This window comes from Crotalus tigris, unplaced genomic scaffold, assembly GCF_016545835.1.
Source record: "Crotalus tigris isolate CLP2741 ecotype Arizona unplaced genomic scaffold, ASM1654583v1 scf7180000017997.644853, whole genome shotgun sequence".
In the NCBI taxonomy this organism is placed as follows: Eukaryota; Metazoa; Chordata; class Lepidosauria; order Squamata; family Viperidae; genus Crotalus; species Crotalus tigris.
Window position 1 is genome coordinate 498,442 of NW_024096763.1, and position 25,131 is coordinate 523,572.

At 46.4% G+C, this 25,131-nt stretch overlaps 2 protein-coding genes across 3 annotated transcripts; one reads left to right on the forward strand and one right to left on the reverse strand.

Moving 5' to 3' along the window:
- Window positions 1-1,717: 1,717 nt before the first annotated feature.
- PAAF1 (proteasomal ATPase associated factor 1) lies at window positions 1,718-21,983 on the reverse strand. The gene is made up of 12 exons (XM_039346464.1): window positions 21,865-21,983; window positions 19,658-19,698; window positions 17,393-17,496; window positions 15,009-15,098; window positions 12,140-12,238; window positions 11,814-11,964; window positions 10,302-10,496; window positions 9,138-9,229; window positions 7,378-7,493; window positions 6,152-6,234; window positions 4,589-4,671; window positions 1,718-2,530 (listed from the first exon to the last, which is right to left on the reverse strand). Exons 1-12 carry the CDS (start codon window positions 21,915-21,917, stop codon window positions 2,453-2,455), a joined length of 1,185 nt encoding a protein of 394 aa, XP_039202398.1. The 5' UTR covers window positions 21,918-21,983; the 3' UTR covers window positions 1,718-2,452.
- On the forward strand, window positions 21,950-25,112 carry LOC120309333 (cytochrome c oxidase assembly factor 4 homolog, mitochondrial). 2 transcript variants are annotated; one of them, XM_039346466.1, is made up of 2 exons: window positions 21,950-22,051; window positions 24,658-25,112. In XM_039346466.1, exon 2 carries the CDS (start codon window positions 24,668-24,670, stop codon window positions 24,935-24,937), a length of 270 nt encoding a protein of 89 aa, XP_039202400.1. In that variant the 5' UTR covers window positions 21,950-22,051; window positions 24,658-24,667; the 3' UTR covers window positions 24,938-25,112. The 2 variants fall into 2 exon arrangements, with proteins under 2 accessions (XP_039202400.1, XP_039202399.1); XM_039346465.1 differs by lacking the exon at window positions 21,950-22,051 and adding an exon at window positions 22,116-22,211.
- Window positions 25,113-25,131: the final 19 nt, after the last annotated feature.

Sequence of the window (25,131 nt, forward strand, 5' to 3'; positions counted from 1 at the left end):
AAGCAGCGGCATGACAAAGTAGCAACAATGGTGCATTGGAAGATCTGCAAAAAATATCATTTGCCTGTAAGCAAAAACTGGTGGGATCATAAAATAGAGAAAGTCATAGAAAATGATAAAATTAAACTGCTCTGGGACTTCAGAATTCAAACAGACAAGCACCTGCAACATAACACCCCAGACTTAACAATTGTCGATAAGAAAGACAAAAAAGTCTGGATAGTGGACGTGGCAGTGCCTGGAGATAGCAGAATAGAAGAGAAAGAACTGGAGAAGATAACAAAATACAAAGACCTACAAATAGAAATAGAAAGACTGTGGCAAAAGCAAGCAAGGGTAGTACCAATAGTCATAGGCTCCTTGGGTGCAATCCCAAAACAACTGGAGCACCACTTGAACACCATTGGCATTGACAAATTCGCTATTAGTCAATTGCAAAAGGCGGCCTTATTAGGAACTGCTTCCATCCTGCGACGATATCTGTAATACCATCAAACATCCACATCTGCCTATCCCAGGTCCTGGGTAAGGACTCGATAGGTAGACAAAATGCCAAATCCAGTCTGAACATCTGGCTGACTGTGCGATGATCCATATATAATAATAGTAGTAGTAATAATAGTAATGATAATAATAATAATGATGATAATGATGATAATAATATTGGAAGGGACCTTGGAGGTCATCTAGTCCAACCCCCTGCTCAGGAAACCCTATATCGTTTCAGACAAATGGCTGTCCAGTCTCTTAGAATAGAATAGAGTTGAAAGGGACCTTGGAGGTTATCTAGTCCAACCCCCTGCCCAGGCAGGAAACCCTATACCATTTCAGACAAATGGCTGTCCATTCTCTTCTGGGGGAAAATGGAAAAGTATTTTTAACAACAACAACAATAATAATAAAAAGTTGGAAAGGAACTTGGAGGTCATCTAAGTCTAACCTCCGGCTCAGACAGGAAACCCTATACCCTTCCAGACAAATGGCTGTCTAGTCTCTTCTTAAAAACCTCCAGTGTTGGAGCATTTACCGCTTCTGGTGGCAAGCTGTTCCACTGGTTGATTGTCCTCACTGTCAGGAAGTTTCTCCTTAATTTTAAGCTGCTTCTCTCCTTGATGAGTTTCCCTCCGTTGCTTCTTGTCCTGCCTTCAGGCGCTTTGGAGAATAGCTTGACTCCCTCTTCTTTGGGGCAGCCCCTGAGATACTGGAACACTCCTATCATGTCCCCCCTCGTCCTTCTCTTGGTTAAACTAGACCGACCCAATTCCAGCAACCGTTCCTTGTATGTTTTAGCCTCCAGTCCCCCGATCATCTTTGTCGCTCTTCTCTGCACTCTTTCTAGAGTCTCAGCCTCTTTTTTACATCGTGGGGACCAACATTGGATGCCCTATTCCAAGGCCTTATTCTGTATTCTGCATTCTGTTCTGTAAATCAAACCTTTCTCCCTCATTCTGCTTTCCAGTCCAAACCGGAGGGAGAGCGAGGGAACTTAACGTATTTCCATCGAAAATCAAGTGCTCTGCCTTGAAGGAAGCTCTGCTTGAGTTTTCATGAGTGGACTTTTATGATTTCTCACGTTTTGCCCAGGGCCAAGTGACCTTACAATCCAAAGGAATTCGTGCCATGAGGTCATTGATCCTGGGTGCTCCTCCCAGCGGTCAGTTCCTTCGCCCGGGCTTTAGAAGAATCAAAACACAATGAAAATCAAAACCCAAAGTGATTTTTTTTTTCCAAATGCAAAGTGGTCTTTAATAAGCAGAAACCTTCCTGGCTACTCAAAGCACATTTTTTTTTCCAGACAGGTATGTCTGTCTCGGCAAGGTCAGCCCTGAGTTCAAGTGAGGTCTTCTTAAAGCCATATCTGTCAGCTTGGGGGTCTTCAAACTAGGACATGTGAACTTCAACTCCCAGAATTCCTCAGCCAGCATGGCTGGCTGAGGAATTCTGGGAGCTGAAGTCCACGCGTCCTAAAAGGGCCAAGTTGGAAGACCCCTGACATAATGTGAGGGGGAAATAATGCTAACCCAGAAAGAGCTAAACTGGTGTTTCTTAATCTCGGCCATTTTAAGAGGTGTGGACTTCAACTCCCAGAATTCCTCAGCCAGGCACGCTGGCTGAGGAATTCTGGGAGTTGAAGTCCACGCGTCTTAAAAGGGCCATGTTGGAAGACCCCTGTGTCAGCTCTATTCGAGCAACTGTATAAGCCAGTGTTTCTGAATCTCGGCCCCTTTAAGAGGGGGTGGACTTCAACTCCCAGCATTCCCCAGCCAGCCATGCTGGCTGGGGAATGCTGGGAGTTGAAGTCCGCCCCTCTTAAAGGGGCCGAGGTTCAGAAGCACTGGTATAACAGGTCTAGAAACCAGGAGCCCCGTTGGCGCCTTTCAAAATGGCCACTGAAAGGAATCGCGGCACTAAATCCAAGATTTTCAGTCTGTTGTGAAAATGTCCAGGCTGATCAGAGATCGGAAAGCTGGTATCGCCTCAGGATCCCGTCTCGGCAGCAAGTGTAGATTTCTTTTCCCCACATGGCGACCTAGAAAAAAAAAATCAGAAAAAAATGTCTCAACCCTCATGTGGTTCCTGATGACAACCTGGTTACCTGCCCGTTTGAACTATGGCTGGTCCTGGGCTTAGGGCCACAACGGAGCCCAAAATTACTGTGGCTAAAGGAGACGTTTGCTAAGTACGTTTTTTTTTTCCTTGTCTTTCTTTTTTTTAATAACAGAGTTGGAAGAGAGCTTGGAGGTCATCTAGTCCACCCCCCCGCTCTCTTTCTTTTTTCTTTCTTTCCTTCCTTCATTTCTTTTCTTTTTTTCTTTTTCTTTCTTTCCTTCCTTCCTTCCTTTTCTTCTTTCTTTCTTTCTTTCTTTCTTTCTTTCTTTCTTTCTTTCTTTCTTTCTTTCTTTCTTTCTTTCCTTCCTTTTCTGTTCTTTCTTTCTTTCTTTCTTTCTTTCTTTCCTTCCTTCCTCCATTTCTTTTCTCTTTATTTATTTATTTATTTATTTATGAGACTTATATACCGCTTTAGGTGCAAGCACTCTCTAAGCGGTGTACACCAGTAAGCAATGTATATATCTATTTACATTGCCCCCAACAATCTGGGTCCTCATTTTACCTACCCCGGAAGGATGGAAGGCTGAGTCAACCTTGAGCCGGTGAGATTTGAACCGCTGACCCGCTGAACACAGTCAGCTAAAGTGACCTGCAGTACTGCACTCTCACTGCTGCGCCACCTCGGCTCTTCTTTCTTCTCTTTCTTTCTTTCCTTCATTTCTTTTCTTTCTTTTTCTTTCTTTCTTCTTTCTTTTCTCTTTTCTTTCTTTCTTTCTTTCTTTCTTTCTTTCTTTCTTTCTTTCTTTCTTTCTTTCTCAAGCAGGAGACCCTTAGAGAATCACAGAGTTGGAAGGGACCTTGGAGGTCATCTAGTCCAACCCCCTGCTCAAGCAGGAGACCCTTACAGAATCGGAAGAAATCTTGGAGGTCATCTAGTCCATCCCCCTGCTCAAGCAGGAGACCCTTAGAGAATCACAGGGTTGGAAGGGACCTTAGAGGTCATCTAGTCCAACCCCCTGCTCAAGCAGGAGACCCTTACAGAATCACAAGAGTTGTTGGAAGGGACCCTGGAGGTCATCTAGTCCAACCCCCTGCTGAAGCAGGAGACCCTTAGAGAATCACAGAGTTTTAAAGGACCTTAGAGGTCATCTAGTCCAACCTCCATGCTCAAGCAGGAGACCCTTACAGAATCAGAGCTGGAAGAAACCTTAGAAGTCATCTAGTCCACCCCCCCTTTCTCCAACTTTTTTAAAAAAAATTCCAGTGTTGAAGCATTCACCGCTTCTGGAGGCAGGTGGTTCCACTGGTTAATTGTTCTAACTGTCAGAAAATTTCTCCTTAGTTCTGGGTTGCTTCTCTCCTTGGTTAGTTTCTATCCATTGCTTCTAGTTCTGCCTTCAGGGGCTTTGGAGAAGAGCTTGACTCCCTCTTCTTTGGGGCAGCCCCTGAGATATTGGAACGCGGCTATCCTGTCCCCCCTCGTCCTTCTCTTCATTAAACTAGACATACCCAATTCCAGCAACTGTTCCTTATATGTTTTGGCCTCCAGTCCCCTAATAATCTTTGTTGCTCTTCTCTGTACTCTTTCTAGAGTCTCAACATCTTTTTTACATCGCGGTGACCAAAACTGGATGCCGTATTCCAAGTGTGGCCTTACCCAGGCCTTGTAAAGTGGTATTAACACTTTATCTGATCTTGATTCTATCCCTCTGTTAATGCAGCCCAGCACTGTGTTGGCCTTTTTGGCAGCTGCAGCACATGGTTGCCTCCTATCTAAGTGATTGTCCACTAGGACTCCGAGATCCCTCTCACAATTGCTACTATTGAACCAGGTACCCCCTATCCTACATCTGTGCATTTGGTTTTTCTTGCCTAAATGTAGAGCCTTCTTTTTTTCACCACTAAATTCCATTTTCACCATCTTGCCAGGCAACTCCTATTTCGGTTTCCGGGTAGGACCCCGATTCTTATTTTTCCCTTCCAGAGGTCCCTTCTTGGCTCAAGCGAGCTCCTGCTGAATGTTGTGTTTCATACATACCTTGTACACAGGATCACAGTCGGGTCCGGTCAGCTCAAGAACGTGATCGAGGTCTTGTTGCATAATGAAACAAGTTCCATCACCTGCAAAGAGGGAAGCATTGAAACTCTGCACTGAATCTTTATAATTCTATTTGTTTTTATACTTGTAATTGTTTGGCTATTTGTTTCTGGTAAGCTCCCCAGAATCGCTTGGATAGCAAGATGGGTGGCATATAAATTTAAGAAAGAAAGGAAGGAAGGGAAGAAAGGAAGGAAGGAAGGAAGGAAGGAAGGAAGGAAGGAAGGAAGGAAGGAAGAAAAGAAAGAAAGAAAAAGAAAATTTCTGCTTATCTGAAGGATCATTCACAAGAAAGATACATTTCGGTCTGGAGAAGATGGATAGATTATATTCAGAATAAATATGGGACTAAAAAGTTCCACTTTAGTTTATGGGTAAATCTTAGAGTATTATTATTATTAATAGTTTATTATAGTAGAATTTTTATTAGTTTTATTATTATTTTTAGTATTAGTATTGTTTAACAATTTGGATATTGTATTGTTTGATAATTAGGATATTAACTTGTTTATATTATTATGTTTACTGGAGTTAAAGCGCATTATAGACTTGGTTATTTATATAGTTGGTTAATGTTAGTTAGAGTATGATTATTATATTTGTAACCCTGTACTCAGCTCTGGGAAGTGGGGGAGGGAGAGGGGTTTTTTTTTAGGGTGGGTGGGTTTTTGGGATGTATATTGTAACTTTTATAAAACTTTTCAATAAAAAAAAGAAAGAAAGAAACAGAGAAAAGAAAGAAAAGAAAAAAAGAGCAAGAAGGCAGGGATAGTTATGGGTCCCCGCTCTTGAGGAGATCCATTTGGTGGGACCAGGAAGAAGGGCCTTCTCCGTGGTGGCTCCCTCCCCGTGGAACATCATCCCTGAGGAGATAAGATTGGCCTCCATTTTGACACTCTTTCGAAAGGCCCTGAAGACCTGGTTCTGCCAGCGAGCCTGGGGACCCCAGAGGGACACGGAGCCCATCAAGGGGTTGGTGTGTGTTGTCACCAGGGAAGCTGGTGAGCTGGGTTTTGTAGTTGGGGTTACCACAAGTGGTAGCTGGTGGCTAAAACATATAAGGAACGGTTGCTGGAATTGGGTATGTCTAGTTTAATGAAGAGAAGGACGAGGGGGGACAGGATAGCAACCTTCCAGTATCTCAGGGGATGCCCCAAAGAAGAGGGAGTCAAGCTGTTCTCCAAAGCACCTGAGGGCAAAGACAAGAAGCAGTGGATGAGAACAATCAAGGAGAGAAGCAACCTGGAACTAAGGAGAAACTTCCTGACAGTTAGAACAATTAACCAGTGGAACCACCTGCCTCCAGAAGCGGCGAATGCTCCAGCACTGGAAGTTTTTAAGAAGAGGCTGGACAGCCATTTGTCCGAAATGGTGTAGGGTTTCCTGCCTGAGCAGGGGGTTGGACTAGATGACCTCCAAGGTCCCTTCCAACTTTATTATTATTACTGAGTTGAGCAGGCATTTGCCTTTCCTTACTAAAGAAATAAAAAATGCATCAATTACCTTGGCTGGCGATAAACCCGTCTTTATAAGGCATCAGGGAAAGGACTGGGGCTCCCGATCGCTGGATCACTCGAACGGGAGCTCTGAAAACGGACAAAGAATTCCCATATTGAAATGTCGATGGAGATTCCCAAGCCTTCCCGGTCATGCGAGTGAAGGGGAATAAAGTCCTCGCTTTACGACAGTTCATTTAGTGACCGAAGTTAAAACAGCACTGAAAAAAAAAATGACTTCAGGCCGTTTTTCACATTTATAACCTTTGCGGCATCCCCGTGGTGACAGGATCAAAATTCAGACCCTTGGCAACTGACTCATATTTATGACGGTCGCAGCGTCCCGGGGTCACGCGATCCCCTTTGGTGACCTTCTGGCAAGCAAACTCAGTAAGGGAAAAGCCAGCTTCACTTAAGAACTGTGTGACTCACTTAACAACCATAGCAAGAAAGGGCAAAAAGCGGGGCAAACTTCACGTCACACACGTCTCGCTTAGCAACGTAAATTTGGGACTCAATTGGGGTTATACGTTGAGGACTAGCAGCCTGTGGAAACATAGTTCACAGATGAAACTAACAGCCACATTAAGCTTCGGAAGGGGAGGGGGGGAATTGTTAAAAAGGACAGCCATTTGTCTGAAATACAAATATAAGGGTTTCCTGCCTGAGCAAGGGGTTGGACTAGATGATCTCCAAGGTCCTTTCCAGCTCTATTCTATTCTAAGAGACTGGACAGCCATTTGTCTGAAATGGTATAAGGGTTTCCTTCCTGAGCAGGGGACTAGATGACCTCCAAGGTCCCTTCCAACTTTATTCTAAGAGACTGGACAGCCATTTGTCTGAAATGGTATAGGGTTTCCTTCCTGAGCAGGGGGTTGGACTAGATGACCTCCAAGGTCCCTTCCAACTCTATTCTATTCTAACAGATTGGACAGCCATTTGTCTGAAATGGTACAAGGGTTTCCTGCCGGAGCAGGGGGTTGGACTAGATGACCTCCAAGGTACTTTCCAACTATTTTAAGAGACTGGATAGCCATTGGTCTGAAATGGTATAAGGGTTTCCTGCTTGAGCAGGGGGTTGGACTAGATGACCTTCAAGGTCCCTTCCAGCTCTATTCTATTCTAAGAGACTGGACAGCCATTGGTCTGAAATGGTTATAAGGGTTTCCTGCCGGAGCAGGAAAAAAAAATGGGGGAAAAAAAAGGAAACAGTTGGTGGGAATCTAAACTCACTTGGTGTTTCTCACATCCAGCTGGTATATGGTCCCATCCTGCGTCCCTCCCAGCAGATACGTGTTGGAGAGGAAGGTGCAGCAGTTGAAAGCATCCGAACCGATAAAAAGAAAAATCTAAGGAAGAAATCAGGGGGGGGAAAAAGTGGTCTGACATCTCATCTAAGCCACCTGCTACTAGCACTGATGATGTTACCTAGTTGGGTCATGAAACGTCTGCAAGAAAAGCACCCAGCTCAGAGAGCACCATGGACCCCATAGTCCTTTTCCCCCCTCCCCCTTCTCCTCTACAAACCCCTCTCCCTCCTAGCACTGATGATGTTTTCTAGTTTGGTAATGAAATGTCTGCAAGAAAGCAGAATAGAATAAAATAGAAATACAAAATAGAATGGAATGGAATGGAATAGAATAGAATAGAACAGTGATGGCGAACCTTTTAGAGATCAAGCACCCAAACTGCAACCCAAAACCCACTTATGCATCGCCGGGTGCCGGGTGGGTGTGGCCCATTGGCTGGGTGTGGGCGTGGCCCATTGGGTGGGCGTGGCTGCGGTGGTAACGGCAGACTGGGTGGGGCTAAAAAGTTTAATCAATCAATTCCAACTTTGCAAGATCTTTTTTTTCCCCGTGAGAAGTTGAAATTGACTGAACCTTTTTTTTTTTTTTTTTGCACACAGCGGCAGAGGCCTAAAGCGAAAAGGTTTTATAAAAGCCAGCTGAAGGCCTAGGACTGGGGCGACAGCACACGTGCCCACAGAGAGGGCTCTGAGTGCTGCCTCTGGCACCCGTGCCATAGGTTCGCCACCACTGGAATAGACATAGGAATGAATAGAATAGAATAGAACAGAACAGAAATAGAATAGAATAGAATAGAATAGAATAGAATAGAATAGAATAGAAATAGGAATAGGAATGAGAATAGAATAGAATAGAATAGAATAGAATAGAATAGAATAGAATAGAATAGAATAGAATAGAATAGACATAGGAATGAATAGAATAGACATAGGAATGAATAGAATAGAATAGAATACAATAGAATAGAATAGAATAGAATAGAATAGAATAGAATAGAATAGAATAGAACAGAACAGAACAGAATAGAACAGAATAGAATAGACATAGGAATGAATAGAATAGAATAGAGTAGACTAGACTAGAATAGAACAGAACAGAACAGAACAGAATAGAAATACAGAATAGAAACACAGAATGGAAATACAGAATGGAATAAGAATAGAATAGAATAGAATAGAATAGAATAGAATAGAATAGGGAATGAGAATAGAATAGAATAGAATAGAATAGAATAGAATAGAATAGAATAGAATTACAGGATGGAATAGAATAGAATAGAATAGAATAGAATAGAATAGAATAGAATAGAATAGAATAGAAAATATGGAATAGAATAGAATACAGTTAGAACAGAACAGAATAGAATAGACATAGGAATGAATAGAATAGAATAGAATGGAATGGAATAGAATAGAAATACAGAATAGAATAGAATAGAAATAGGAATGAATAGAACAGGACAGAAGAGAATAGAATATAGAATAGAAAGAACAGATAAATCAAAAGTGAAATCAGCTCATCTCACAAAGGCTGCTACATCCTAGCTTGGCAGATCGTATGCCAAACTCAACGTAGGAGCAAAATGGCCACCTTCCCTTCTTCTGAGATCATTTGCAATCCAGGGCTACCGAGATGAAGGGAGGACAACAGGCTGCTTTATCCCAAATGGAGGAGAAATCTTACCGGCTGCCTGCTTTGTAACCCCACGCCTTGCAATTTTTTGTCCTCCCGGGCCAACAGCAAGAGCTTCCCTTCCGTGCCAACTTCACGCTCACCTGCATTGGAAAGAGAGACCGTTCGGCCTAGAGCAGGTGTCCAACTTGTAGCCTCTTGCCTTAATCACTATATCCGAGGTCTCCGCACTTGGCAACTTTAAGGCTGGTGGACTTCAACTCCCAGAATTCCTCAGCCAGAATTGGGTACACCAGGGATCTCCTGGCAAATGTAAGACTTGTGGACTTCTACTTTAAGGCTTGTGGACTTCAACTCCCAGAATTCCCCAGCCAGGCGTTCCAAACCTGGCAACTTTAAGACCTGCGGACTTCAACTCCCAGAATTCCCCAGCCAGCCAGCATCGTCTTCTGGTTAAGGCACCAGGTTAAAAGCCAGGAAACTGGGAGTTAGTTTTGGGAGTTCTAGTTCTAGATCAGTGGTTCTCAACCTTTTTAATGCCGCGACCCCCAACCGGTCGTAAATCAAAGACTACTCCACCGGTCGTAAGTCGAGCACTACTCAACTGGTGCAGCACCGTTTGCAGAATGGGACTTTTGGCGGGCTCAGCAGGGCAGAGATAGCCTGGACAATTCCTATGGGCTTTTGAAAGCCAATAGAATTAGACTCTATTCAAGAGAGTCTATTCTATTGGCTTTCAAAAGCCGATAGAATAAAAGGGAGTAGCACAGCTAAGAAAAAGGGGGAAAAAAATGGCGGACTGCGTTGTTTGGCGACCTCCGTGAAATGGTCGTTCGACCCCAAATGGGGTCCCGACCCACAGGTTGAGAACCGCTGCTCTAAAAGAATGCAAATGACCAGTTTTTCTGCAAGGAGTATAAATCCTTCCACTCCCCACCATCCGGTCAGAACTGAAGAAGCTTCTTTGGATGAGAAGCGAAATGTCTTCAAAGAAAAAACAAGGAAGTCCACTTGCCTCCTTAAAAAAGCATCCAGCATGCTCAGGGACTGCAGTTCCCATCTGCCCGTGCTTCACCAGGCACCAGGTTAGAAGCCAGGCGACTGGGGGTTCCGAAAACAAGGCGTGGGCTTTCAGCACGACTCAAAGAGACGTAAAGAGCTTTGTGTCCTGTTTTTAGAAACAAAAACACATCTGGCTGCAATATAATCACTTACTCGGAAGTTCTTCGGGGGATCCCAAGTTTAACGAGTTGTCTGTTGCATTCAGAGCGATCCCATTGACTGGAGAGCCGCAATCGGCTATAACACCCAGGCAAGTCAACCGCCCGCAATCCCAAAGACGCGCTGTGCCGTCCCGTGAGCTGGAGACCACGTTCCTGCCCCTCTCCACAATGGCTGTGTCCAGGATTCCTGCAAGATCATAAAAGAGAAATATTTAGCAATTGGCCCAGCCACCTCAGTTGCCCTAGCGGCGCCAGACTGCTGCACACCTGACTGTCACGTGATGCGGCGGGTTTGACACCCGTGGACTAGACCAGGGGTAAGCAACCTTGGCTCTTTTATGACTCGTGGACTTCAACTCCCAGAATTCCTCAGCCAACATGGGGGAATTATGGCCCCTTCATGACTCGCGGACTTCAACTCCCAGAATTCCTCACCCAGCATGGCGGAATTATGGCCCCTTCATGACTCGTGGACTTCAACTCCCAGAATTCCTGAGCCAGCAGGCCGGAATTATGGCCCCTTCATGACTCGTGGACTTCAACTCCCAGAATTCCTCAGCCGGCATAGGGGAACTATGGCCCTTTTATGACTTGTGGACTTCAACTCCCAGAATTCCTCAGCCAGCATGGGGGAACTATGGCCCCTTCATGACTCGTGGACTTCAACTCCCAGAATTCCTCAGCCGGCATAGGGGAACTATGGCCCTTTTATGACTTGTGGACTTCAACTCCCAGAATTCCTCAGCCAGCATGGGGGAACTATGGCCCCTTCATGACTCGTGGACTTCAACTCCCAGAATTCCTGAGCCAGCATGGCTCAGCTTGGAAACTCTCCCTTTCCCCTCAGCATGGCTGGCTCAGGAATTCTGGGAGTTGAAGTCCACGAGTCATAAAAGAGCCAAGGTTGCCTATCCCTAATCTAGACAGTCACTTGTCTGAGATGATATAGGTCCTCCTGCTTGAGCAGGGGGCTGGTTTAGAAGATCTCTAAGGTCCCTTCCAACTCTGTTTAATGCTAAGAAGGACCAGGGGTGACATAATAGCAGTCTTCCAGTATCTCAGGAGCTGCCCCAAAGAAGAGGGAGTCAAGCTATTCCCCAAAGCGCCTAAAGGCAGGAGAAGAAGCAACGGATGGAAACTCATCAAGGAGAGAAGCAATCTAGAACTAAGGAGAAACTTCCTGACAGTTAGAACAATGAACCAGTGGAACTACCTGCCTCCAGAAGCTATGAATGCTCCAACACTGGAGGTTTTTAAGAAGAGACTGGACGGCCATTCATCTGAAATGGTCTAGGGCTCTCCTGCTTAAGCTGGGGGTTCGGCTAGATGACCTCCAAGGTCCCTTTCAACTCTGATGATGTTTCACGTTCTGCCTGTTACAAGACCAACCGACTGATCCACATGGGACAGCCGAGATGCAATCCTTCAAACTTCAGCCAGAAACGCAGCCGGCGTCATTCAAGGTAACACTGGGCTGACCCCCCCAACGCTCACTTCCCTGTACCTGCTTTGTGTCCTTGGAACGTTGCGACGCAGCTGCCGCTGTCTGCAGACCAGATCTTCAGCCCGGCATCCATCCCTCCACTCAGCACCACGATGCCCGACGGGAAAAATCGACAGCAATTCACATCGTATACGTGACCTTCCAAATTCCTCTGAAAAGACAGTGAATTGAGCAACTGATATCAACGGAAGGCACGCTTGCTAATTGGGACCGGAAGCTTTTGTTTGCTAAGCAAGGCGGTTGTTCAAACGATTCAGATCACGTAGCTGGCTGGGGAATTCTGGGAAATGAAGTCCACCCTTCTGAGGTTGAGAAACAATACTTACTCTAACTTCCCCGTTAGCGGCTTGCCAAATTTTCATCGTGCCGTCAGCGCTGGCGGATACTCCAAGCCCACCTCCGCTGGAAATGTCAAGACAGGTGATCTAAGATTAAGAGAGAACAAGAGAGGTGAACAATAAATAGGGCTCGGCCTCTTCTCCAAAGCACCTGAAGGCAGGACAAGAAGCAAAGGGTGGAAACTCATCAAGGAGAGAAGCAACCTGGAACTGAGGAGAAACTTCCTGACAGTGAGAACAATTTAACCAGTGGAACCACCTGCCTCCAGAAGCGGTAAATGCTCCAACACTGGAAGTTTTTAAGAAGAGACTGGACAGCCATTTGTCCGAAATGGTGTAGGGTTTCCTGCCCGAGCAGGGGGTTGGACTAGATGACCTCCAAGGTCCCTTCCAACTTTACTATTCTTCTTCTTCTCCTTCTTCTTCTTCTTCTTCTATTCTATTCTATTCTATTCTAATATTCTGTTCTGTTCCATTCCGTTCCATTCGATTCTATTATATTTTATTCCATTCCATATTCAATTCCATTCCATATTCCATTCCATTCCATTCCATTCCATATTTTCTATTCTATTCTATTCTATTCTATTCTATTCTATTCTATTCTATTCTATTCTATTCTATTCTATTCTATTCTATTATTCTATTCTATTCTATATTTCTATTCTATTCTATTCTATATTTCTATTCTATTCTATTCTATTCTATTCTATTCTATTCTCTATTCTGTTCTGTTCTATCCTATCGTACCCTATCATTGGAGATTTTTAAGAAGAGATTGGACAACTGCTTGTCTCAAATGGTATAGGGTCTCCTGCACGGGCAAGGGGTTAGACTAGAAGACCTCCAAGGTCCGTTCCAATGTTGCTATTCTGTTCATTTATTTTAACCTTAGAGCCAGGGTGTCCATCTCATCAATTTCATTGAAGGGCCACATCAGCATCGCGGTTGCCGTTGGGGGCGGGGTGGGTGGGTGAGGCCAGGGTGGGTGCAGTCTATTGGGTGGGCGTGGATGGAGTGGGTGTGGCCTACTGGGTGGGTGTGGCCAGCTCTACATCGTTCGCGTCAAGGGTGCCCGTGGGGGCCTGGGCAGGAGTGGGACAGATCTGGGGGTCTCTGGCAGAAGGGGGTGGGACCGGGGCAAGCGCCAAGGCATGGTCCATTTCTTCATTCCTCACAAAGGGGGACCCCTCCCCAGCATGCACCCAGGGGGCGGGGCCGACGCGGCAGGGGCCGGCTCCTCGCTGTTTCCGGACGGCCTTGTGGAGCTAAGACTGAATGTGTTGCAGCATAGATGGCCACCACAAAATTGTACATTGGCTCCTGGCTGGCCTGGGCCAGGGCCAAGGCAGCGGGGGCCGTTCCCTCACTGTTTCCAGGATGGCTTCACGGGCCACACGAAACCACTTCGCGGGCCGCATCCGGCCCCTGGGCCTTGGGTTTGATGTGTCTGCCTTCGAAGGAGAGATTGGAAAGTGTCACTCAGTCCTGGGAAAACAGGAAGCACGAGGAAGTGATGCAGAAGAGTCCTACCTTAACCTCATGGTCCTTCGAAAGAACCAACGAAGCTGTGGGAGATGCTTTCAAGATTCGGTTAATGCACCTTCTGTTGCTGGAAGTAGAGGTAGTCCCTGACATACGACCGTAATGAAGCCTGCCCATTACAGTCCTGGGTCACAATGCTTGGGAGACAGGTCAGTCATGTGACTGCAGGGGTCATTAAGCCAACGTCGCCGTAATTAAAGCAGAGCCATGGATTTGGTAAAAACCGTAAGGGTTTATATATAAACGATCTTGTGTTATTAAGTGGGTGATTTAATAGGGTGGGAGATAGAGAACTCTTAGGGAATAAGAACCAGATTGTATTCAAGTAGATCAAACGTGTCTTTTGGATATTATCGTTTGTTATGAAGCGAGATAAGGGGAATTTCGGCTACCCATAGTCTGAAAATTAAAAATATCAACGGTGAAATTGGAATAGGGATAGGAAATGAAAAAGTGAGTAAAAAAAAATCAATAACAGGATATGGATAGATCATGAAGATCAAATGCAATTAAGACGTGTATAAGCTAAAAATTGATCGATAATGTAATTGATGTTTTTATGGAGTTGATATCAGCAGAAATGTACCAACGTGAATACGAGACAGTAAATGTTCTGGGAAAAAGAGAAGAAATATTTGATGTGGTAACCTGAGATTTGCACTAAAGTAGTGGTTCTCAACCTTTTTAATGCCGCGACCCCCAACCGGTCGTAAGTCGAGGACTACTCAACCGGTCGTTAAGTCGAGGACTACTCAACTGGTACAGCACCGTTTGCAGAATGGGACTTTTGGCGGGCTCAGAAGGGCAGAGACAGCCTGGACAATTCCTATTGGCTTTTGGAAGCCAATAGAATTAGACTCTATTCAAGAGAGTCTATTCTATTGGCTTTCAAAAGCCAATAGAATAAAAGGGAGTAGCACAGCTAAGGAAAAGGGGGAAAAATGGCGGACTGCGTTGTTTGGCGACCCCCGTGAAATGGGTCGGTTTCTGACTGTAGGGAGAGAGTCTAGACCCTAAGGAAAAGGGGGAAAAATGGCGGACTGCGTTGTTTGGCGACCCCCGTGAAATGGTCGTTCGACCCCAAATGGGGTCCCGACCCACAGGTTGAGAACCACTGCACTAAAGATTCTGTCACTGGGCTATTGATTCACCCAGTCACCACATTGCTTTTTCAATATTCAAATGGAAAATTGGAAAATTAATTAAATATTATATTAAAAAAAAAACTATAAGGTGTGGTTTGTTTTTTTTAAAATCCCGCTTTTATTTCCTTGAATAGTCCTTCCAAAAAAGGCCGTAAAAGCATACGTACGCTTTTCTGATGGATCCTGCAGAAGGCAGTATAGGGTGCCAGAAATTTGCTAGAGGTGTTTTCCCGCGAGCAAGAAACGAGCAGACATTTCTGAAGCAGGTAGAAAAAAGGAAAATACAAAATACAAAAATAAAGATGGGCCAAAAACAGATTGTCTCAATGTTTGTTCGTTCATTCATTCATTCATCACAAAATCTAAAAACTTGAGAGGTCCAGCTGGACTTTTAACAAGCAGGCCCACAATAGTTTCATCAAAAAAGGCAAGAGGGTGTCATACTTAATTTATTATTGATTTAATCCCCGCCTTTTATCATTGTTATAAGTAACTTGAGGTAGTGAACATACCTCAGACGCCTTCCTCCTATTTTGCCCATAACGACAACCCTGCAAGGTGGGTTGGGCTGAGAGAAACTGATTGGTTGTGTCTGATTGGTCAATCCTAAGGCGGGACTAGAACTCAACGTCTCCTGGTGATTGGCCCAACGTCACCCAGCTGGCTTCCATGCCTATGGTGGGACTAGAACTCACCGTCTCCTAGTGATTGGCCCAAAGTCACCCAGCTGGCTTCCATGCCTATGACGGGACTAGAACTCACCGTCTGCTGGTCATTGGCCCAAAGTCACCCAGCTGGCTTTCATATCCAAAGCAGAACTAGAACTCACCGTCTCCTGGGCTCTAACCTGGTGCTTTAACCACTAGATCAAACTTAACCTCCTCTCCCATTTCTTACATTATTTTACCTCAGGTTATCTCAACAGGTCTCAAAGCACACGGCGGATTTTTAGCATAGTAGAATAATAAGTGGCGGATATCTCTCCAATGTGTCTCAGATATACCGTATACGCCGGCGTATAAGGTGACTTCCGCAAGCGTTAAAATCGGCGCCAAAGACGGGGGTCGTCTTATACGAGGCGGCGCAGCAGTTAGAGTGCAGTACTGCAGGCCACTTTAGCTGACTGTGTTCAGCAGGTCAGCGGTTCAAATCTCACCGGCTCAAGGTTGACTCAGCCTTCCATCCTTCCGGCGTAGGTAAAATGAGGACCCAGATTGTTGGGGACAATGTAAATATATATATATACATTGCTTACTGGTGTACACCGCTTAGAGAGTGCTTGCACTTAAAGCGGTATATAAGTCTCATAAATAAATAAAAATAAATACGCCGGCATATACAGTAAGTTGTACCTGCACAGCCAACCTGTCCTCCCCTCCCACTTCCCTCCTCCCAGATTTAAATCCTCCATCACTCTAACCCAGTATTTATTTCTCAACCATGGGGACTTTTTTTTTTTTTTTTACAAAACAAAACAAAACACAACAAACATTACACACGTACAATATCCTTTTTTGTTAACAGCAGTTTGTAACTGTACTTTTCTATTCTTTACATTTCCCCCCCTTTCTTCTTTGAAATATTTGTCCTTATTGCCCCATTGTTCCTTATTTACATTTTCCTTCTTTCATATTCTACTACTTACTAGGAATCCAACATTATTCATTGTAGTAACACTCATATTTTTTTATAAGACGCGACCGGAATTCCATCTAAGCATGGTGATTATACAAATATTCTCATATTATTTAGTGCAGTGGTTCTCAACCTTTTTAATGCCGCGACCCCCAACTGGTCGTAAGTTGAGGACTACTCAACCGGTCGTAAGTTGAGGACTACTCAACTGGTGCAGCACCGTTTGCAGAATGGGACTTTTGGCGGGCTCAGCAGGGCAGAGACAGCCTGGACAATTCCTATTGGCTTTTGAAAGCCAATAGAATTAGACTCTATTCAAAAGAGTCTCTTCTATTGGCTTTCAAAAGCCAATAGAATAAAAGGGAGTAGCACAGCTAAGGAAAAGGGGGGAAAAAATGGCGGACGGCGTTGTTTGGCGAACCCCGTGAAATGGTCGTTCGACCCCAAATGGGGTCCCGACCCACAGGTTGAGAACCACTGATTTAGTGCATATACTGTTTTTACTCTAATACTATTTCCAACGTTAAAATTCACCCCTTTTCATCCAAGTATATTTATTTAATTTTATTTTTCTTTGACATATATAATAATTCCTCCTTTCTTATTTTATGCTAATATTGGGTATCATGTTTCTACATTTCACTTTCTCTAGTAATTTTCTATAATCCTGTTTTATGGATTATAGCCATGGGGACTTTTAAGCTGTGTGGACTTCAGCTCCCAGAATTCCTCAGCCAGCTGTGCTGGCTGGGGAATTCTGGGAGTTGAAGTCCAGTTAGTTTAAAGTCGCCAAGGTGGAAAACTACATGGCTGTGCAGGGAATGACATGACCTGTGCTTCACAAATGCGCCTGCCTTTCCACGGAATGTGATTTTTTTGGGAAAAAATGTCACCAGGCTCGGATTTTAGGCCATACCTTAGTTACTGCATTGACTTCAAATCCTTCGGAGGCTACAATTTCTGGAATCCCGTCTGGGCTCAAACCGTGGCAGGTCAGAGTCCCATATAAAGTTGGTTTCCCTAAAGGAGAAGAAGAAGTGGTATTGTCTGGAACGGAATAGAACAGTGGTGGCGAACCTAGGGCACGGGTGCCAGAGGCGGCCCTGGGAACCCTCACTGTGGGCACACGTGCCGTGGCCCCAGCCTTGCCTCCCCCCACGACCCTCTCCTTTCCAGCAGCCTCCCTGGAGGAGTCGCCCCCCCAAGCATGGCCCACGCGGAGCAGCGCAGCCAAGGACATGGCAGTCAGGCAGCGTGGACAAGACTCTGCCCTCACACCCCATCCTGCACAGTTGATGCTGCAGGGCGCGGGCAGAGGGCGTGGCCGCCATAGCGCTGCTGGGCTGCCTGGGCGATCTGCGGTGGGCCCTGGAGGCAGTGAGTGGTCCTGTGGGCAGGCGGGGTGGGGGAATGGGGGGCAGAGCAGGGTGGGGCAGGGGGGTGGAGCGGGGTCAGGGCCAGTTTTTGGGCACTTGGTTTCTAAAAGGTTCCATGGAATGGAATGGCATAGAATAGAAATAAGAATTATAAAAATAGAATAGAATAGAATAGAATAGAATAGAATAGAATAGAATAGAATAGAATAGAATAGAGCCGAGGTGGCGCAGCAGTCAGAGTGCAGTACTGCAGGCCACTTTAGCTGACTGTGTTCAGCAGGTCAGCGGTTCAAATCTCACCGGCTCAAGGTTGACTCAGCCTTCCATCCTTCCGGGGTATGTAAAATGAGGACCCAGATTGTTGGGGGCAATGTAAATATATATATACATTGCTTACTGGTGTACACCGCTTAGAGAGTGCTTGCACTTAAAGCGGTCTATAAGTCTCATAAATAAATAAATAAATAAATAAATAGAATAGAAATACAGAATAGAACAGAACAGAGGAGAGGAGAATAAGAAATAATAGAATAGTTATAGGGAATAGGGAATAGAGAATGTAATGTAATGTAATGTAATGTAATGGAATGGAATAGAATAGAATAGAATAGAAATACAGAATAGAACAGAGGAGAGGATAGGAGAGGAGAATAAGAAATAATCGAATAGGGAATAGGGAATGGAATGGAATAGAATAGAATAGAAATACAGAATAGAATAGAAATACAGAATAGAACAGAAGAGAGGAGAAGAGAATAAGAAATAATAGAAGAGTATAGGGTATAGGGAATGGAATGGAATGGAATAGAATAGAATATAGATTATAGATGCAGAATGGTGTTGGTTATTACCTTTAAAGCCCTATGTGGCTCAGGGCCAGGCTATTTGCGAGACCGCCTACTACCTCATAGTTCCCTTCGTCCGGTTAGATCCCACAGGCTGGGTCTCCTTCGGGTCCCGTCGGCCAAGCAGTGCCATTTGGCGGGGCCGCGGAGGAAGGCTTTCTCTGTGATGGCGCCCACATCTTGGAACCAGCTCCCCCCGGAGATTAGGACCACTCCCACCCCATAAGCTGCTTAAGACCTGGCTTTTCCAGCAGGCCTGGGGTTTATAAAACCTGACCCCTGGATGACTGTTATTGTACTGTTTGTTTTGTCATGTTTTATGTTGTTTTTTTATTGTTAGCCGCCCAGAGTCCTGCGGGAGTGGGGCGGTTTATACATTTTAATAAATAAATAAATAAAAATAAATCACAGAATTTATCTATGTCCTCAGGGTCACCTGAGTGGTGCAAATGGGCGTGGAGCCTTCTTGGAACTGCTTTCAGCACACCCAGTTGCACCACTCAGGTGACCCCGAGGACACAGGTAAACCTCCAGGTGGCCTCAAACGACCCTGAAGGCAAATGACCGGCAAGGAGGATAAATCCTTCCCTTCCCCACCATCCAATCAAAGGTGAAGAAGTTTCCGGGATGAGAAGTGACACATCTTCCAAGAAAAAACAAAGTCCAGTGGCCTCCTGAAAAAACATCCTTTGGGTGAACCATGACCTGGAATGACGGAGAATCTCCACAGACCAGTGTTTCTCAACCTTGACCATTTTAAGGCATGTGGACTTCAACTCCCAGAATTCCACAGCCAGCATTGCTGGCTGTGGAATTCTGGGAGTTGAAGTCCACATGCCTTAAAATGGTCAAGGTTGAGAAACACTGCCATAGACATTTAAGATGGAGGAAAAGAAAGAACTGGATCCCCTTGACAGAATCCTTCGACAACAGTAGGAGAAGCAGGTTTTTCTTACTCACCTGGGCTCCGGCAGCTCAGCCAAACCTCCTCCTCATTTCTCCTAGAAAAATGGGGGGTTGGGGGGGAGGGAAATAATCCATTAGCCCAGAATCACGTGACTGCGAGATGAGATATATATACATTTAATAAATAAAAGCAATAATTCAAAGGACTATTGCATCCAGAGGGCCAAGGGCTTTCCTACTTGTAAAGTAAACGGGGTTTAGGGCGGTGTTTCTCAAACTTGGCAACTTTTAAGATGGGTGGACTGCAAGTCCCAGAATTCCCCAGCCAGGGGAAAGGCTAGAGAGCCCTATATGGCTGGCTGAGGAATTCTGGGATTTGAAGTCCACAAGTCATAAAAGAGTCAAGGTTCCTCACCCGTGGCCTAGGCTATCAATTAAATCAGGGGTCTTCGAACTTGGCCCTTTTAGGACTTGTGGACTTCAACTCCCAGAATTCCTGGGCCAGCATGAGGGAACTATGGCCCCTTTATGACTGGTGGACTTCAACTCCCAGAATTCCTCAGCCACCATGGGGGAACTATGGCCCCTTCATGACTTGTGGACTTCAACTCCCAGAATTCCTCAGCCAGCATGAGGGAAACTATGGCCCCTTCATGACTCGTGGACTTCAACTCCCAGAATTCCTCAGCCAGCATGGGGGGAACGATGGCCTCTTCATAACTCATGGGCTTCAACTCCCAGAATTCCTGAGCCAGCATGAGGAAACTATGGCCCCTTCATCATTAATGGACTTCAACTCCCAGAATTCCTGAGCCAGCATGGGGGAATTATGGCCCCCTCATGACTGGTGGACTTCAACTCCCAGAATTCCTCAGCCAGCATGGGGGAACTATGGCCCCTTCATGACTGATGGACTCCAACTCCCAGAATTCCTCAGGCAATGTGCCTGGCTGAGGAATTCTGGGAGTTGAAGTCCACAAGTCCTAAAAGGGCCAAGTTCGAAGACCCCTGGGCTAAATTTAGGAATTAGAAGGAAAAAAACCCCACACCCTTATTTGTTAATGACACCAGTTGGAATCCGGCAGATTGGAAGGGAGGGAGCAACCAAGAAAGGGCAAAAAGCTACTCCTGGTGGTGACATTTCCATGCAGAATTCAAGACACCTCAGAGTCTAGTTTGAAAAAACTGGGTAATACATGAATATTTTTTATTTACCGGTCCTATGTCTAAACCACCCGTCTCCCTCAAAGAGGAATATCGTTAATATGATTAATGATTAGGATTGTGGAACTGGACCTCATTGACTCCTGGGGCTTCCCAAAACCTTAGCAATTTAATGGGACATTTTTTTGAGGGGGGAAGAATCCAAATATTCGTTGCCTAGCAACTGGAAGCTGGATCTCCCTTCTGGAAGATTCCTAGTGGATCCCCAAAGGCTACCAATCAACGGGCAGAGGAGCAGAAGGGGGAGCCCCACAGGTGAAGCATGGGCAGTGTGATCCCTGAGCATGCTGGATGGAAGCTGGATCCCCTTCTGGAAGATTCCTAGTGGATCCCCAAAGGCTACCAATCAACGGGCAGAGGAGCAGAAGGGGGGAGCCCCACAGGTGAAGTATGGGCAGTGTGATCCCTGAGCATGCTGGATGGAAGCTGGATCCCCTTCTGGAAGATTCCTAGTGGATCCCCAAAGGCTACCAATCAACGGGCAGAGGAGCAGAAGGGGGGAGCCTCACAGGTGAAGCATGGGTGGTGTAGTCCCTGAGCATGCTGGATAGAAGCTGGATCCCCTTCTGGAAGATTCCTAGTGGATCCCCAAAGGCTACCAATCAACGGGCAGAGGAGCAGAAGGGGGAAGCCCCACAGGTGAAGCATGGGTGGTGTAGTCCCTGAGCATGCTGGATGGAAGCTGGATCCCCTTCTGGAAGATTCCTAGTGGATCCCCAAAGGCTACCAATCAACGGGCAGAGGAGCAGAAGGGGGGAGGCCCAGAGGTGAAGCATGGGTGGTGTAGTCCCTAAGCATGCTGGACAGGCACAATGCCTTCTCTGCCTTGGACTCCCGCACCCAGAAGGCTGAGTCTACATTGACCCCCCAAGACGCCCCCCCATGGGCTCCAAAGTTTGTCTTTGGGAGCTTCCCCCCACCAGACTCTGCCCCGATTTTTCCTTCAGGGATCTCCGGGTGGTCTCCCTCCCCCGCCAGGCACGCCGGCCAAGGCCGAGGGGCGCGGCCTGCGTCGGGGTGGGCGTGGCTTCCCCCACCTCAAGACCTGGTCCCAGTCGCTCTGGATCCGCAGCACCGGCGCCTGCGCCATCTTCGCAGCGCCCTCGGCCCCGCCCCGGAAGCCGCCGCCCGGGACCCGCCCCCCGGAAGGCCCGGGCGCCGCCCACCACGGAAGCAGCTTGGCGGGCGGCGAGGCGGAGGCGGCGGTTGGAGGCGCTCGCGGAGGTGGGCGGGGCTACGGGCGTGGGGTGGGGGGGCAACGGCCCGGCTTGGCCTACCTGGCAGGGCTGGTGGTGGGCACTCCTACCCTGCGGGGTAGGCTTGTTCAGGGTGGTTTGGTGGGGGGAGCGAGCGCTTCCTTCTCGATGTTTTATTGGCCGAAGAGGTAAAAATGAAGTAGTTGGGGGATCTAAGGCAGCAACGGGCGGCTCCTTTGGGACGGGTGGACTTCAACTCCCAGCATTCCTGCTTCCTCCATTGACTTTGCTGGTTGGAAGCCATGCTGGCCGAGGGATTCTGGGAGTTGTAGTGCACAGCTGATAAAGGGGGCCATAGGTGCTGGCTCAGGGATTCTGGGAGTTGTAGTACACAGGTTGCAAAGGGGCCATAGTTAGATCAGGAATTCTGGGAGTTGAAGTCCACAGCTGGTAAAGGGGCCATAGGTGCTGGCTCAGGAATTCTGGGAGTTGTAGTCCACAGGTTGCAAAGGAGCCATAATTAGATCAGGAATTCTGGGTGTTGTAGTTCACAGGTCGCAAAGGAGCCATACTTGGCTCAGGAATTCTGGGTGTTGTAGTCCACAGGTCACAAAGGAACCATAGTTGGCTCAGGAATTCTGGGTGTTGTAGTCCACAGGTCGCAAAGGATCCATAGTTGGCTCAGGAATTCTGGGTGTTGTAGGCCACAAGTCGCAAAGGAGCCATAGTTGGCTCAGGAATTCTGAGAGTTGAAGTCCACAATTGGTAAAGGGGCCATAGTTGCCCATCTCTGATCAAAGGGGAAGCCAGAGGTTTATTTGGCCCCATTTTAAAAGGGGGGGGGCATTAGCAAGGTTCAATGCAGGTAGGAAAGCTATTATTACATCCGTTAGATACAGATACTTGTATATGTGGATAAATATCTAGATACAGATACATCTTTTTTTACATAGTGGTGACCAAAACTGGATGCAGGATTCCAAGTGTGGCCTTACCAAGGCCTTGTAAAGTGGTATTAACCCTTCACGTGATCTTGATTCTATCCCTCTGTTAATGCAGCCCAGCACTGTGTTGGCCTTTTTGGCAGCTGCAGCACACGGCTGGCTCCTATTTAAGTGATTGTCCACTAGACTCTGAGGTCCCTCTCACAGTTACTACTGTTGAGCAAGGTACCCCCTATACTATAGCTGTACATTTGGTTTTTCTTGCCTAAATGTAGAACCTTGCTTTTTTCACCCTTGAATTTCATTTTGTTAGATAGCTTCTAACTGATAGTTACTGATAGTTTCTCGGCAACCGTCTCCCTGACAAAGGGAGACACATTCCTTTCTCAATAGACAAGAGGCAGGAGGAAAAAGCAGAAAGCGAAAGTCACCCCAAGTGTATGCAAGCACCCCCCCTCCCCAGCAGAATGGCAGACCCCTCCAAAAGTAGAATATATGTGCAGGGAAAATGATGAGGGTGGGTTTGGGGAACTGACCCTTGAGGGCTACCAGCAATTGAATTAAAACAGTGGGTCTCAACCTTTTTAATGCCGCGACCCCCCAACCGGTCGTAAGTCGAGGACTACTCAACCGGTCGTAGGTCGAGGACCTACGAGGCTGCATTAACAGAGGGATAGAATCAAGATCACGTGAAGTATTAATACCACTCTTCAATGCCTTGGTAAGGCCACACTTGGAATACTGCATCCAGTTTTGGTCACCACGATGTAAAAAAGATGTTGAGACTCTAGAAAGAGTACAGAGAAGAGCAACAAAGATGATTAGGGGACTGGAGGCTAAAACATATAAGGAACGGTTGCGAGAATTGGGTATGTCTAGTTTAACGAAGAGAAGGACAAGGGGGGACATGATAGCAGTATTCCAATATCTCAGGGGCTGCCATAAAGAAGAGGGAATTAAGCTATTTTCCAAAGCACCTGAAGGCAGGACAAGAAGCAACGGGTGGAAACTAATCAAGGAGAGAAGCAACCTAGAACTAAGGAGAAACTTCCTGACAGTGAGAACAATTAATCAGTGGAACAGCTTGCCTCCAGAAGCAGTAAATGCTCCAACACTGGAAGTTTTTAAGAAGAGACTGGACAGCCATTTGTCCGAAATGGTGTAGGGTTTCCTGCCCGAGCAGGGGGTTGGACTAGATGACCTCCAAGGTCCCTTCCAACTTTATTACTATTACTATTACTACTCAACTGGTGCAGCACCGTTTGCAGAATGGGACTTTTGGCAGGCTCAGCAGGGCAGAGACAGCCTGGACAATTCCTATTGGCTTTTGAAAGCCAATAGAATTAGACTCTATTCAAGAGAGTCTATTCTATTGGCTTTCAAAAGCCAATAGAATAAAAGGGAGTAGCACAGCTAAGGAAAAGGGGGAAAAAATGGCGGACTGCGTTGTTTGGCGATCCCCGTGAAATGGTCGTTCGACCCCCAAATGGGGTCCCGACCTACAGGTTGAGAACCACTGAATTAAAAGAACTGTTCAAAGTTAAAAGTAAACTTTAAAAAGTTAAAGAACTGCTGCGTTGGGGGGGGGGGTGATAACCTCACTTGGCTTGAGTAGCTTCACACTCGTGTAACTACTACAAGGATTTCTTTTTTTAAGCAACGGCTGTGGGGGGGGGTCTCCTTTCCCCAGATCTGCCAGGATGTCTGGCCACAGCTGGAGCCAGAAGACCAAAGCAAAGAAGGAGGAAGAGGAGGAGGAGGAGGAAGAGGTGGACCCTTTTGACCAGATGATCCAGCGCACCGGTTGCGCCGCTTTCCACTACACCGTGATGGAGTGCATGGTGGAGCACCAGGACTGGCGCAAGTGCCAGGAGCCGGTGCAGCGTTTTCGGACCTGCATGGCGGAACACCAGAAGCGGCGAGCGGAAGAGATGCGGGAGAGGCAGGAGCGGCACCAGGCTGCCAGCTGACCAAAGGGAAGTCCAGTCAGACCAACTAGACTCTCAAGGCAACAGAAGAACCCAGGCCCGGCACAGCTGGCGCTGGACGGAGCCGTCGCAGATTCGGAAATTTGGAAAGAGCTCGTTTTTTTTTTTTTTTTGTAGGCATCGTTGTGTACACTGTTAATACAAAAACGGCATGGAATTCTTTTATTACTTATTTT

What these genes read in the sequence shown, in the direction of transcription:
- PAAF1 (XM_039346464.1), bottom strand. Translation starts at nt 21,917, where the DNA reads ATGGCGCAGGCGCCGGTGCTGCGGATCCAGAGCGACTGGGACCAGGTC. An exon ending in GACTGGGACCAGGTCTTGAG is followed by an intron (nt 19,699 to 21,864) that starts GTGGGGGAAGCC and finishes CCATTTTTCTAG; the next exon opens with GAGAAATGAGGAGGAGGTTT. An exon ending in GTTCCAAGGACACAAAGCAG is followed by an intron (nt 10,497 to 11,813) that starts GTACAGGGAAGT and finishes ATGATCTTGCAG; the next exon opens with GAATCCTGGACACAGCCATT.
- LOC120309333 (XM_039346465.1), top strand. Translation starts at nt 22,192, where the DNA reads ATGTTTTATTGGCCGAAGAG. An exon ending in ATGTTTTATTGGCCGAAGAG is followed by an intron (nt 22,212 to 24,657) that starts GTAAAAATGAAG and finishes TCCTTTCCCCAG; the next exon opens with ATCTGCCAGGATGTCTGGCC.